Consider the following 15676-nt stretch of genomic DNA (forward strand, 5'->3'; position numbering starts at 1 on the left):
TTGATATAGGTTTTCTGAATAATGAGGTAATATTGAGTGAGCGGTTTCTCCTCTGTTTAGGTCAACAATGCTACAGCCAGAGTGATGACCAACAAGAAGATGACGACCCCGTATTCCAACGGAGAAGGTCTTGCAGCTTTACCATATGGTATTACTTTTTGGACTATATTTGCCCGAAGCAGAATTATTTACACTGACCAGCCCCATATTCATGAACTCTTGATCAGCTTTTACAAACTTTGCGTAATTTCCGGACTATAAGCCGCGAATTTTGTCACATGCTTTCAACTCTGCGGCTTATATAAAGATTTTTCTAATGGCCGCCAGAAAGCGCTCGAGCATAAAAGGTAAGAGTGAGACAAGTTGATACAGTATACACGTGTCGAGGAAGACGCTATCATCTCTCAAAACAACCGGCCATGAGAGGGCGCATTTCACCTGTGTTTTGGGCGGCACTGCATCCACCAAGGATTACTATGTCCAAAAAAAAAAAAACTCCCGAAAGACATTGTCGTGAAAGTTGACACGAAAGCGTAGATGGTAGAAAGCCAAATGAAGGAATTGTTGACGGAGTGTTACGGCAAGCGAGGATTTTTTTTTTTTCATAGATAAAAAAGAGTTACTCGACGCAAACAGTGACTTTTATGTTTTAACCAGCTCCGTTAATGCTGTTTTACTGCCGTGGTGCTGCCGCGTTACAGGACACTATTTGGAAAGAAAAGTTAAGGTATGTTAATAAAACTTTGAAAACTCGTGTGTACCGTATTCCTTTGTAAATACCTCACTTATGTTAATACGTGGGCACCTGCGGCTTATAAACAAGTGCGGCTTATGTGTGTACAAAATGTTTCTTCCTTTAAAATGTAGTGGGTGCGGCTTATAATCAGTTGCGCTCTATAGTCTGGAAATTACGGTAATCATGTCCAGTTTTGATTGACACTCAGAGAGGTATCAATTCAACAATTAGTAAGGATTATACCTAGCAGTGGTATACAACTAGATTCGCTAGAAAGCCTTTGTTGTCATTGTATGGGGTAGATGCAACAAAAGATTGGTGGAGCTCAAAGTTATAGCCTATGTAAAACTGTATTGTAAGACCAACACATCCACTGACTAAATAAGAGCATGCACAGTCCAATATTGCACAGCGGGACCGATGCACAAGAAAAACGTTACTATTTGTTTACTCTTCTATTGTATAGTTAATTTTTCTCCAGTGATTTTGTGCAGTGATTTTTATAGAGATTTACTTTAGTTTTATGTTTGTCTTCAGCTGGTTGGAAGTTAAGTCCTGTGATGGGAGCCATGTACAGTCCTGAACTCTACACGGGTACGATGACCATATTTGAAGATGAGTTGATGTGTCAAAATATTTCACATTAGACTTGCATTGTTGTCCTAGCATCTGCGTTTTGTTTTTCAAATCAGTGCCAGGGTTTCCGTACCCAGCTGCAGCGGCAGCGGCCGCCTCCACGGCCGCGGCGACCTTCCGCGGTGCTCATCTGCGGGGTCGTGCGCGGCCCGTCTACAGTGCGGTCAGGGCGGCTGTGCCACAACCTGCCATCCCCACCTACCCTGGGTGAACACCTCTCATTGCTATATCGTTCGGTTAAAAGCATGTTTTATGTGATTATATGACGCTTTGGGAGTTTGCTGAGCTCAAAATACCATTTCTTTGTAGCTCCAATCTGGTAAGAATGTGATTTTCAGCAAAGTTAGCAGCCAATGTTACACAAGTGTCTTATTGGTGCATTTGTATACACTGAGGTGGTATTGTTTTTCATGCATGTTGCACGGTGTGTAATAATCTCACCTTTCTTCCTCTTCTCTCTTTCACAACCTGTTTGGAAACTATTATTTTCTTCCCTATATCGGCCACATGATGGCACATGTCACCACTATCCCCTGCCCCCACATCCACCCTCCCGGTTTGTTTCCAACCCCCACCACTGCTATTTTTTCCCCTTTCTTCGCTCTCTTTCTCTCTCTCAGCGTGATGGCCTATCAGGATGGGTTTTACGGTGCCGCTGATCTTTATGTAAGTATAAGTGTCGCTCCGCCCCACTGCCTCACCCTTTCCTCCCTATGTTTCGACCCCTCTTGCCTGTAGGTTTTCAAGTGTGACAATGGCACAGAGCAAACCCACTAAGACGCATACTCCTGCGTGTTTTCAGCATCAAACCAATCGTCATTCCGTCAGAGCCATTATTGCATTAAAACAAATGACACATCACGTCCAGATGCTTTCCATACATGAGCGTTCTTCTGTAGGGTTTGCGTCTGTGCTTTTGTGAGTTGTGTACCATTACAATTAAGAGTGCGTGATGGTGCGTGCGAGTGCGTGAACAGGTTGACAAGAGCTGTTTCTGTTCTCTCTGTAGACTAGTGTTTCAGGACATTAGTGGCAGATTGCCTCAGGTAGGGTTGACACTCTCCATGCGAGAGCCAGTGTGCATCCTCCTCGTCGCCAATGACTGCGTGCTGCTAGACATTTTTTGACCATCTGAGATTGAGATGCCTTCTCTGTCTTCTTCTACTAACTCACTGAATTCTGACAAGGGTGGAATTGCGGAAGGGGGAGAAAATGTCTTGCACCAGGGAGGAGATGGATATACAGTCGAACCTCGTTACAACGTACCCCGGGGGACAGAACGAATCTGGATGTCATAACAGTAGTTCGTTGGAACCATTTCCAATAATGGCCGCCAACTACGACTATAATACAGTATGAACATTTATAGATGTAAAAACATGAACATGTAATACAGTATAAACATGTCAATTACAAATACGTGGATACAATATGAAGAAAACATTCAGTCAGCAAATCCCTTCTCCGGTTGAGGATGCGCAAGGATGAGGATGTACAACTTTATTGTCAAATTTTAGTACTAAATTCATGTTGATAAAAATACTGTAGCTGACGAAATTAAAGCTATCAATGGATTATTTTACTAGTGGGAGTGTTTTGCATTGGAGATAGAGTTAAAAAAAAAAAAAAGACAGGATATTCCATTTTTACTGCTGCAGGTGGTGTTTGCAGTTTGTGTTGATGTAAAAGTAAACCGTCATTGAAAGCTGTTCAGTAGGAATTGATGGCATCCCTACACATGTTTTTCTCTTCAATGAGCTGGACAGTCTCATCTTGTGTTGCATAGCATAGCGTGTTCAAAGACGGGACATTGTACATAGGCTAAAAAAAACAAAACTTTTTTTTTTTTTTGTTTCGCTCTTTCTATCTTACTCTTGTTTAATTGTATTTGAGAAAAGGATTTGCATATTTTGCAAGTGACCATGCTACCCTGTGTAATTTTTGGTCAACCATTTACACACGCTATTAGCAACCATACAATACAGTACTATACGCCGACACACCAATTTCAATGATGAAATCATTTTGTTGTTCCCATAAAATTGTACCGCTCTTCCACAACCCGCTTATGTTTGTACTCATCTACCCATGCAGACGTATGAAGACTGTGTCGCCTTGTTGGTTGGACATTTTGTTGCTGCGCTGATTATTGTAATCTGGCAACAGCAGCAGACTGGCGAGACTCTGTACCTGAGCAATTAGTCGACTTCATAGTCATAGTAAAGACGACTAGTCAACTAGTTGGTTCAACCTCTTGGTTTAAGTATAGTGAAATTGCTTTTCAGGCCAAAAAATGCAGCAATGCTAGATATTGAAGTCATAGTCAACTGCGAAAATAGTACATTATGCAGATGTTTTTATAGAAAAAAAGGTGTATGTATGTATGTGTGTATATATATATATATATATATATATATATATATATATACACACATGGAGGAATTATTCTAAAAAGGAAAACACACACACACACACACACACACACACACACAAGAAAAATCCTCTAGTGAAGAAGAGGTAGGACAAGAAGTGAGTGGAACAATTTGAGGTGTTCTGTAATTAGTTTGGTGATGAAGCTGATTCTGACCCCTTCCAGGAGTCTCCCTGTGTGTTTCACTTTGTGGCATGCTAACTCAAATCAGTGTCGGCATGCACACATACTGTACTGATAAGGCTGACCCGACCCCCCCAACCCTTCAATCCTCCTCATCCTCACACTTTTTCTTTTGGAAATTTTCTCAAATCCACCATCCTTTTTTTCCCTCTTGACTTCTCAGTTAACCTTCTCTTCACCTCCTTCCTTTATCACATTCCCTCTGGACCCCCGCCCCTTTTCCCTCACCTCCGCGGGTCCAGTCTTCCCCGAGACCTTTGCGACGCAAACGTGTGTGCTGCTCCTGAATGCGGGGATTTGGTCGTGACTGATCTTTAGGCTAGAATGCGGCAGTTCTGTGTTGATGGAGGGATGTTTGGTCTCATAAACTGCTCAGATCAGAGTTTGGGGAAAAGCATGCCGTGTCTGTGATTTGTCGCTCGGCCACCTGAATTTGTTGAATGTGCGTGCGTGTGAGCGAGAAATGCACACTTGTTGTGTTTTTGTGTGTCCATAGTGAACAAATGACTCCTTTCCATCTGTTTGCTTTTCTTTAACTGTATGTTTTTGGTAGGGTCACATATTAAGAATTTTTCTCCCTCCATGCCCAACTTAATGGGGGGGAAAAGGGAACATTAGACACAATTGATGGATCTTTTTGCGTGGGTTAGTCATGGAGGGAGAGAGCCACACAGAGCCTGAGCTACATCCTTGTGAATGCTGCACCAGATTAGTCTTTTGCTGACTGTCTGCTCGTTAATCTTTTTCCTTTTCCTCACACTGCAACCCTGTAGTTGGCTGGTGGCTTCTTACTGTGCGCACAATGTCGAGCAAGATTTTAACAAATCTCTGTCTACCACGTACCTCTTTCTCATTGCCTCATCGCAGGGAGGCTACGCTGCGTACCGTTACGCCCAGCCGACGGCCGTAGCCACACCCGCAGCTGCGGCGGCGGCGGCTGCAGCTTACAGTGACAGGTGAGTGGGCCGACCTGATAATTTACACATTCATTTATTGATTGTTTTTTTTTTTTAATCCTATCGCCGTGGGGCACTACATCACATTGACTGTTTTTCACTTTACAGTACATTTGGGTCAGTTACATCACACTCCATTGCTCCCATCAGACAATGTAAAGCGTCTGCGTGCATACTGGATCCATTGTGGAGTAAACATATCCGGGTAGATTTGGGGAAAAACATTCTCAAGATGCTCTCCATACTTGCAAAATTTGGAAGAAACAAAGGCATACCCACTTGTGATGCTGCTGAGTCTGAAACTTGGGGCAGAATGCTCTACTGACCTACACTGGAAAGAAAGGTCAGGGAGATCGAACAGGAACAGAAAATGAGCAAAATAACGGCTCCCGAAATACCTGGAGACAATTTAAAGAAAGGAGGAAGAATGCTAAATAAAGAAAAAAATGAGGCTTTCTGCTCTAAATGTTCTACTGTTGACCTTGATGTCTTGCCCCTAGTGTGTGCTGGTTTCTTTTAGTATATGTTAGTAAAAAAAACAAATATATATATAAAATAAAAAAACATGAAGTGTAATTTTTTTTTCCTCCTCCTGAAGCTACGGACGAGTCTACACAGCTGACCCCTACCATGCTGCACTTGCCCCAGCTGCTTATGGTGTTGGAGCCATGGTGAGTCACTTGCATTTACCGTACCGGTAATTTAAACCAAGGCTAGCAAATTCATTTTGGCATGGTCACATTGCAGTTATGGTTTTCCTCATTGGGCTGTCATGACCAACCATAATCATGTTGATGTGCAATCACTCCGTCGTATTATTACAAATACATTAAAATTGATGGGTAACTAGTTTTGAAATCAAGGGTTAGTCCAGCCTTTCATTTTTTTTAAGGGTTTGATAACAAAGATCCTCGCAATATCTCAACATTTGTAAAAGTGAAAATGATTTACAATGAATTTATTGGGTGGGCAGCATCTACAGTTTTTGTAGTTCACACACTGGCCAAAAAGATTATGTCTCACAAAAAATAAGCCCTAATGGTATAAATCGGCTGTCTTGTAAATAGGTGCATGATGTAACGTTTGGAATTAGACCACCAAAATATTTTTTAAATATGCAACTTTCAATTACAAGAGCTATGTTAATCATTTGATTTATTTAGCATTGAGAAAAAAAACCCTAAATCAAGATACAATATTGCGGCGATGACGTACGAAGATTTTTTTTTTCCTACCAAATGAAATCCTATTATTTGAGTGCATTTTAAATCAGACAGTATGTGTCTGCTTTCTGGACTCCTCCATTTACTAAATGAGTGTTATTGTTCGCAGGCCACGCTGTACAGGGGGGGCTACAGTAGATTCACCCCTTATTAAAGACACTACAATCCCCAGGAGCTCTTGCTGCGAGTTAATCTGAAAGTGCTCCCTCTGTTGTTGTGAAAGTGCACTGCACCCAGCTTGGACTCAACCGCACCAAGTTCCCATCCCAGAGAAGTCCCAAGTTTTCTTATATACACAGAAATAGAGGAATGCTGTATCAAAGACTGACGGGTGGCCTTTGCATTAAAAAGAAAAATACGAAGAGAAAAAAAAAAACAAGGCAAAAGTAGCCACCTTCCCTTATTGCACGGCTGTATTATAGTCCCCCTTTTCAATCCTTCCGCACTCAGCAGCACAAGACTTGTGATGGAGCCCAGATGTTCTTCCAAAGGCTGTTTCCTTTTACCGATGAATCTTTTGTCCGACGTCTTTGAGAAAGACACGCACGCTCAAGCTCAGCTGTGGCAGTAGGACGCGAGAAACAAAACTCGCTGATGGATTGTGACTAGTAAAGGAGAGGATTCCCATTCCCACCGTGTGCCGGCGGGACACAGAGACTGAACTTGGCAGCTTGAAAAGATGACTGAAAGCTGAGGGAAGGGAGGCTTTCTAAGCACTGGTCCTTACCTCAAGTTTTCTCACTATACGGAAACGGTGAACCTTTAAATTATGATATGCAAATAAATTAGTTTAGAGTCAAAGTTACCAAATTTATAATCATTGCAATTAGTATCCTGATTGTTAATTTTTCCTTTCTTTTTTTCTTTTCTCCCCCCACCCCCCTTGACGTCAGCTACACTTTGCTAGCTAAGTATTGGTCCAATGTGCTCTCATCCAAAATTTGGTAGGATAGAAAAAAAAAAAAAAAAGAAATAACAGAAAAGCTTACTAACTCCCTCTTTCCCCAAATAAGGGTCATGTTGTGGTTTAGTGACTCAACTGTTTTAGGGTTAAGGCTTTGTTATTTGTACAAGTGCGTTATTTTCAATCAAAAGCATTTTATCGACAAATACCTAATTCAAATATCTATAACAAATAATACCGTATTTTCACGACCATATGGCACACCGTATTCAAAGGCGTAGCATCAGTTGCGGGTGCTATCTCTGTATTTAACACATACACAAGACGCATTGTATTATAGGACGCAGGCATGATAAAAATCCGGTAGCATGCATGCACAGTAGCGTATGTTTTTAAAAAGGCAGCGGTTGTACTTTCTTGAAGTATATAACAATATATTCACATCCTTTTTCTGATCAATCCTCATCCTCAAATCTTGTGTGTCCAAAATGAACAGCTAGGTCAATTCACAATCCCTCGCGTCATTGTCGAAGTCAGTCTCGTTGCCGTGCGGCTCTTCAGAAATGACAATTTCATAAAACGAAAGCACGAAACACGATGTATTAATTGATCTTGAATTCTCTCGTGCTCAATTCCCACGGTCCTTCACGTAACTGATAGCTTCGGGAGCGTGTGCATTGTTTAGCACAATGCACGTACTGTACACGCCTACTGTGGGCATGCCTTTAGCATCCTCTTTCACGCCAACTTGAACGCCCGCATGCTGTCCTCAATTACACCCGCCTTTCCTCTATATAAGTAGCGCGTCGGCACATCGGTCAGTCAAACGGACACCTCATCAAAGTCACACAACAGCATTTACAGATTTTGGAACTCGGTGCATACGCAAGGCGACCCGCATTATTAGGCACCCCGTCCATTTTGGAGAAAATTGAAGAGTTTTAAGTGTGCCTTTTGGTCGTGAAAATACCATATTATAGCAAATATAGCAATTAGTACGGGCTCCCTCGCAGAAGGTTAGATCTGCTTTTTCTTATCATTCTTCTGGACATCAGGTGGGTGGTTGTATTACAGGACGTTGTTAAGAAGCTTTTTGCTCCATTCGGCAAGAGAGCAGCACCTCACTCCACTTGAATTATTAGCCATACAGAGGCCGTGCCCACTTGCCAGATGGTGTTTGTTGTGAAAAAGACATCTCCCGTGACGTAGCGATATCAGTCATACGTAGTGAAGGTACTTAGGCTACTTGCAACCACCTACTGGTGCCATCTGAAGGGAGAAATGAGATTTATTTTTTTTTCTATGATCAATTGTGGCATGGCATCTATTCGACAATAACAAAATGAAGCTGTACGGAGATATTTAACCACTCGTTAAAATCTAACTCAAGCAAGGCAAATTTCTGCTTCGACTGATGAGTTTGTTTTTGTATGAGATCCTACTAAATCCTCATTGGAATATGTGGAGGCCGTAAGAAGTGAAAATAAGCACCTGTAAAGTAATCTTGCCTCTTGGCTGTATTTCACATCTTTAGAGTACGCACACTTCTGTGCATATGCCACGACGCATAAAAACTGCAACACTAAGCCAACGGCACCATTATTTGGAGTAGTTTTTATGTTTTTTGATTTGCTTTGAATCAACTATTTCAAGTATTCAACATGTAGACGGTAGATTGTTCCCTCAGTCCCTATAATTAACGAGCAACATCACCAATACCGATTAAGTCTTCCTGTAAAACAACATAGGTTATAATTGTGTGTGAGAGAGAGAGAGATTCCTGTCAAGTTCATGGAGAAAAAAAAAATCTAATAAATGCAAAACATCTTACTATTGTGCATATTTCTATACTATTCTATATTTCAAAATGTGGCTTTTTTTGGCTTTTTGTTTTTGTTCCAAAGATTTGTAGAAAGCACATTTTTTGGAATAAATGTATAAATATATTATCTATGTTAATGTCATAATCTTGGATGATCCCGTTGCTGTCTTTATTTACTTTTGTCTTCTTTTTTATATCCGCAAGTGTTGTTCCTCCTAAAAAGGTGCAAGTTAAATTTCAAGCTTTTATTATTATTAGTTTTTGTTTTTAATTTTTATTTTTGTTTTGGGTTTTTTTGTTTTGTTTTGTTTTTTTTGCGTGAATGTCTTGATAAAATCATACCAAGAGGAGAACTAATGGTATGCATGTAACACTAGCAGACTGTTGTTTTTGTTTATGGGATTATTTAGCGTGCTATTTGAACATGCATCACAATATACCCAATGTTATTTTCCTCATCTCTACATTTTCAGGTGAAAATGAATGAGTTGGTGGAAAGCACTACTTTGGTTCAATTCAATGTCACATTTTGTCACTTCATTTCAATTGTGCAAATCTGCACACATCAGGTAGTTTTAAATTGTGTGAAACCTGGCAGATTTCTCTTTTTTTTTTTTTAATATGCTGCTCATTAAAAAAAAGTAATTTCTTCATTAAATATCTCCATTCAGCTATAGAATGTGCGCTGGACTGTATACACACACACACACACACACACACACGCACACAAAAAAGGACCAGCCAAAGATGCTAACAAGAGTCCACAGCACATTCTAGTTAACCAACTGCAAAATGCTCTCAAATGTGGTTAGTCAAGGCATGGATAAACCAGCATGAGCGATTACTTGTCAAGTCTAACAAAAAAAAAAAAAATTGTAGTTTTGCATGAAACTTGTGTCTTTTGTATTTGACATTTGAGACATTTGCATCTTTCATCATTTAAATTAACACCATGACTGATGACAGCTTGCGGTCAGGACCCTAGTAAATACTAGCACAGGGTGGCAGCCTGGAGATTTATTTAAAAAAAAAAAAAAGTATGGCAGCTTGATTTAGTCATGGTTCTCCTGCCACTCTGTTCTACTGACAATTAGAAATGGATCCTTTTCATCATTGTTGCTTTAGACTTTCAAAACCCCAATCCTCCCTTTGACTCCCATTGTTTTTTTTTTCTTATTGACTGTCTATTTAAAATGTTTTATATAAAATTGTTTTGTTGTGATATGGCTCTTGTCTTTTGTTTTTTTTCTCAGTGGACATCTTATCATGTTACCAGGTTACCGGCTGCATGAAAGTGTTAAGATTAACAATTGTTTTGTTTTAATCTTTTAGTGGTATACTTTTTTCACTTACCCTATGTGATAAGTGTTAAATAGCTACTTTTGTATTTGTTGTTAAAGTTTAGGTTGTACTGTATTATCATTTATGTTTTACTATTATTAATGGGCAGCACGAGATGCACGCCTTCCTGTCGGGAGTATGCATCTCTGGTTATTTTGGCTTCCTCTCACGTTCTCCCCAAAAAACAGGCATGTTACATTTCATGAAGAATCAAATTGTGCGTAGATCTGTGTGTGAGTTCAGTTCAGGGTGCGCCCTAGCTGTCATCCAAAGTAAGATGGGACAGCTCAAGCTCAAGCTACAGGAAATGAATGTATGGCCATTTTAATAGCGGTTCAATTGTTTTCACGTGTGTGTGATTGGTTACGAGTATTAAAAGGTTCCTCACAAACAACCTTTAAAAAGGAGAAAAGTGATGACATGACTGGATCCTAATCCCAGTTGGTGAGCCTGCACGTTTGGTATTTATGGCAACAATGACAATATCGTCCACTAGGGGGAAGCAGACACGACATGATTAAAACACATGGTTCGTGTACAATATGAGACGACCAGTACGTTAATTTGTGTTCAACTTGTACTTTTCTGTGTACTAAAGGTTGATGCTCACCTTTTTATGATATTACTAGTAATGATAAAAGTAGTCGATCTATCCCAATGTTCAAGGTTGTTGGGGTTTTTTTTTTTTGAGTCAATGTACTGAGAAAAGCAGCATCGTTTGTACACTACAGTATAATCTAACAAACGTTTCTGTGTTAGTGTTAAGTAACACTGGATCGATACCTTTAGAAAGATGGATAGAAGACATGACAATAAGCACTTGTTATTTGGGGACATTTATTGACAGTTCTATTCAACTGTAACTCCCATTCCTACAGAAGAGACTGTGTCCATGTTGCCATTCACATAGTTCATAAAAATAAAAATATATTTCTTCCACAAATAGCTGTACAAGAAGAAGGGCGGGGTGCAATGGAGTGGTAAAGGCAGGTAAGGATGGGCAATGGGGGCTGGTAGTGATTAAATAAGTGCAACGTGATACTTCAGTATCCTCAGTTAAAGCTTATTTAAATATGTTTGCATATTTTAACAATTTGGGATCCAGTGGGACACTTGGAAAGTTTCCCAAGGTTCCATGTTGTGCCTAACACAGGAAAGACATCAGGTCGTTTGGGACAAGTGGTGATGAGGAAAGTGGAGAAGAGGTGTGAGGTATAAGAGCGCTGAGAAGAGGACCGCTTCAGGAAGCCTTCTAGACAATTCCGTATTTGGCCAGATCACTGAGCTCCATGTCACCGAAGGCCTCCCAAGGACAAACCACCGTGATGTCTGTGCCCAGACCCTCCATGCCGGGGATGTCGTCTCCGAATCTGCATGGACGCGAAGGGGTCACGTCAAAAGGTATGCACACGCGACATGACACATTTGCTGTGAACTCACTCACCCCTTCTGTCCGGGCTTAGGTGCCTTGCTCTTGAAGGTGCGGGTGGTCCTCTGCTTGAACTTGGGGGGTGCCTTCTTGTCGGCGGGGGTTGCAACTGCTGCGTCTGCCATTGTTAATTTCTGGATGCACAGTTTAAGAGGCGCTAAGTCTTGTTTTGCTTCAATGCTCGTGTCGTCACAAAGTCTTAAATGTGTGTTACCAAACAGCTTCGCCTATTTTTGACTCGGGCGGCTTTCAAGATTACTCCTCAAGTGACTCAACGCCAGATTAGCTAAAATTTAACTCAAGTGAACATACACCCAATGTAATTTGTATGCTGGACAGTTAATTGAAATCGTAATCTGTTTTTCAGATTTTTTATGTGCCATGTTGGAACAAATTGGCTTTAAAAGTGAGTAGATTATATGTTCCCATTATTAACATCCAAAATAGTTATTGGAAATATCACTCTTTTTAAAAAAGAAATTATAATAAAAGGCGCACAAGAAAAGCAAGCCAAGAAAACCAAATCAATTCACAGCTGTTTAACTATAAAATCACAAGTTAAAGAAACATTACAGTAAAACCCCAAAAATACATTTTAAATCGTACCCGACTCAGCAAATATGTTAGCTACTACTGTAACAGTTCCTTTTCAAAGTCCAAATGACACTTCATCAAGTTTGCTGTAGCGTAAAGGTAGAAGGTTGGCTCTTACCAGCTGATGCTGTGTGTCTCACTTCTTCTCTGCTCTTCACTTGGCGATTCAGTGCCGTTTGGTCTCCTGGTGTCTCTTTTATACGCTGACTGCTAATCCCTCTCACACAGGTACACGTCCACCTCTGTGGTCACATGTGGCCGCTAATTGGGCTCAGTGCTATTTTAGTGGCCAGAACAAGCGAGATCATTCAGTGTTGCATAAGGAAGCAGACATGACTCAGGAATGACACTATTGACTAGAAATTTCAGGATATAATTTAACTGAGATAGTGTACACACATCAATTCAAATCTTTAAAAAAAACATGTAGGCCTCCAGATTATAATACAACATGCAGCTTTTAACACCAATCACTTTCGTTAATGTGTTCATTGGGGGAAAAAAATATTTTAAAAAAGGCCCAAAGTAACATGAAAGATGATTTGTCAACAACAAGTCAATAGAAGCTACTTTCACCCGACAGTCATTTTCTGTCCCATTTGTTCTCGTTATGCTGGAGCCAACCCCTGCTGACAGAGCACATACATACCTGTCACTTCCCCTCAAAAAAATATTAATTTGAATAAAAGCTCTAGTGCACCCAACCCAACATTTTTCCTCATTCTACTTAAATTGTAGAGGAAATTCAGGAATAATTTCACGTAAAGAGCAATTTAAAAACTCACTGGAATCAATATCACAGTAGTTCTGAAACAAAAATAATCAATGACTGTTCATGGTGCATCTTATTTTTGTGTTAGTACTTGATATGGGAGTACTGTATATGTGTTGATAAAAGGATATTTGCTCCCCATAGAAACTTACTCGTTTTAATTCACGTGATGTATAAAAGTATGTATCTGCCGTCAGGCTCATTTTACATGCAGTACAAGTTCTGAACCAATATGACCACAGTCCATTCAACAAGATGGATTGCTTGTTTTTAAAATGGGCACACAGTGAAATTATACACTGCGACTACGCTATTACATCATGCTGTTGTGTGTTTACATCCCTCACCCATCCACATGTGTTTCCATGCATGAGCAACAGTCATAAAATCGAGAAGAGGCCATCTAGGACCATCAATTGCTTTGATGCAGATGCTTTCGAATTCATGAGTTATCAATGTTGAATTTTTTTTTGAACCGCCTCATTCGTGAAAAAGAAGAATGGTGTCATACGCATACAGAGATGGCAAACACTATTTGCTTGAAATGTCCACATTAGACGTGTGGTCTTTGATTGTCAACATTGGAGACATATTAAAAGTGACCTATATTTCTTGTAAAGCTCGGTCACAACAACAGCTTGTAAAATTGACCAGAGTCTATGTTTAACACCGGCATGGTTAAGAATAGATCGGGATTGAAAGAATGGCTATTTGCGTCTGTGCTGAGACAGAAGAGATCAGGGCTAAGTGGGCTCACCGCAAGTGAGGGAAGTCAAATCAAAGGACTAAACATACGTTCACTTGCGTATCATTCTAGTTTTGTACATGATTGGGAATATTAAACATTTACTCGAGGGAAGGTCCATTTATGGGCAGACGTTAGAAGGAAGGTCTTTGTTAGCTGGGTATGATGAGTACAAATAGGGAACTCTACATTTTATTTCTCTCTCTCTCTCTCTCTCTCTCCCTCTCTCTCTTTAAATATATATATATATATATATATTTTTTTTTTTTTTATCAAACAAATGATGTAAGGAAGTCACCATTTTTTCATAGCAGGTACAGTATGGCAGCATTCACACCTCTTTTTATAGTATCTTAGCACATCAGGCTGTAATAATTACCTTATTTTTGTGCAACAATATTATGTGACCCCCAAGCCACATACTAATTGGGCAAATATCTATCATGTTGACTTTGTTGTTACCCTGGCAACCTCTGCTGCGCCACACAGTAGAAAAAGGACAGGAAATATAATGCACACACGCACACACACACACACACAAATATACAAATTTGGATTAGGTTTGGAATTTATGCAGATGAGTCAATGCAAAAATAATTTTAGTGTGGACTTTTTGGTCCAAATCCTAATAATGCCACAGCCCATTTCCAGGACTTGGAACCACATTTAAACGTAATTTAGTGGTGAATAATTTTATAAATCAAATAAAAGTACTGTATATTAACCCGGTATCCATTTTAAAATAACGTTTGTCTAAATTAGGCTCGATGTTCTTGTAAACTGTTTTACATCCATACTGCAAGCATTCCAATTTATGCGTCCCTTGAGTCAAGAGGGGCCTTCAGGATTACTGGTACACGGCAGAAGGCGAACTCATGGCGTTATAGGTTGTGTAACGGTTACTTGAAAAATAGCTGCGGCCTAATTGAGAGTAATCCAAAAAGCTGAGCTTTACCTGCATGACATCACGATCTTTTCTCACTCGCTCACTTCTCAGAAGCATCAACTGTGTCAGCCTAATCTGTGCACGTCCCATACAAGTGACGGGTACGGAGATAAAAAAACACATCTGATGATATATGTCCGTTCGGCAAGCCCCTCTCACTGTCTATTTTGAAAATACGTCTTAAAACTCGTTTTTAGTCTTTGACTCTACACGAGACTTGATTTTTAGTTTGATTTAATTTATTGCTGTGTTGTGTGTTGTTGTATGAATTATTTTTGCTATGTGTACAGCACTTTGTAGACAGCGGAGATTGTCTATATATACTGTATAGAGTTGAGTTGAGTCCAGATGGAAGCATCCTGTCCATAGAGACCTTTAACCAATTGCATCAGCATGTGGAGATGCATGATAATGAAAATATGGTAATACGTCCAAATTTGTGATGGGGGAAAAAAAGATTGAAAATATGATAAAATCCTGCTAATTGTCTTAAATTTAAAGACACTTTTGAATGCAGTATTATTTGCCACATAATAATAGTATTAACAGAGTGTTTTTTTTTTTGCTTTACAGCAGAAAGTATTTCATTACCTTTCAATGAAAATAATATACAGTATCCTCGAGTTCTCTTATATATAAAAACGGAAAACAGCATTTTTAAAATGGCTCTTCAGATCAAAAGGGAAAACAATTTGCTGATGAATGTTTTTCATTGGGCGCTTACAATATTTGACCTGTACTGTTCACACAATGCAGTGTTGATGTATATTGGGGTGGCATCATTTTGTTCTAAAATTGTTATTTTTGACATTCTCATATAATGAATGTATTTAACTTTCAATTATGTAAAAAAACATTAAATTCACAATTTATTTAATTTAGAAAACTCTTGTGATAAAGGAATTCAAAAGTAAATCATAAAAAATATAGATATTTATTTTGTGGCGGGGGGGGGTGC

The 15676-nt window shown here is 39.7% G+C and overlaps 2 protein-coding genes across 8 annotated transcripts in view; one reads left to right on the forward strand and one right to left on the reverse strand.

Moving 5' to 3' along the window:
* rbfox2 (RNA binding fox-1 homolog 2) overlaps positions 1–9913 on the forward strand; it is a 37873-nt gene extending 27960 nt beyond the window's left edge. For 3 of the 7 annotated variants that reach the window (XM_019862370.1, XM_019862369.1, XM_019862375.1), the window contains 7 exons: positions 61–148; positions 1274–1330; positions 1429–1579; positions 1993–2038; positions 4854–4942; positions 5541–5613; positions 6275–9913. In XM_019862370.1, the coding sequence (XP_019717929.1) occupies positions 61–148; positions 1274–1330; positions 1429–1579; positions 1993–2038; positions 4854–4942; positions 5541–5613; positions 6275–6319 (549 nt within the window). In that variant the 3' untranslated portion in view covers positions 6320–9913. The other 4 variants (XM_019862371.1, XM_019862373.1, XM_019862374.1 and 1 more) reach the window with 4 other exon arrangements.
* A 1139-nt stretch (positions 9914–11052) lies between these two features.
* On the reverse strand, positions 11053–12532 carry LOC109510974 (retinal cone rhodopsin-sensitive cGMP 3',5'-cyclic phosphodiesterase subunit gamma-like). Its single transcript, XM_019861697.1, has 3 exons — positions 12374–12532; positions 11677–11795; positions 11053–11602 (listed from the first exon to the last, which is right to left on the reverse strand). Exons 2-3 carry the CDS (start codon positions 11784–11786, stop codon positions 11485–11487), a joined length of 228 nt encoding a protein of 75 aa, XP_019717256.1. The 5' UTR covers positions 11787–11795; positions 12374–12532; the 3' UTR covers positions 11053–11484.
* Between the last annotated feature and the right edge of the window lie 3144 nt (positions 12533–15676).

Source organism: Hippocampus comes, unplaced genomic scaffold (assembly GCF_001891065.2).
Source record: "Hippocampus comes isolate QL1 unplaced genomic scaffold, H_comes_QL1_v1.1 scaffold7, whole genome shotgun sequence".
Classification (NCBI taxonomy): domain Eukaryota; kingdom Metazoa; phylum Chordata; class Actinopteri; order Syngnathiformes; family Syngnathidae; genus Hippocampus; species Hippocampus comes.

Bases quoted from the DNA above. Each gene is read 5' to 3' on its own strand.
- LOC109510974 (XM_019861697.1), bottom strand. From the start codon at position 11,786: ATGGCAGACGCAGCAGTTGCAACCCCCGCCGACAAGAAGGCACCCCCC. The intron at 11,603-11,676 runs GTGAGTGAGTTC...GCGTCCATGCAG, and splicing joins CCTAAGCCCGGACAGAAGGG to ATTCGGAGACGACATCCCCG.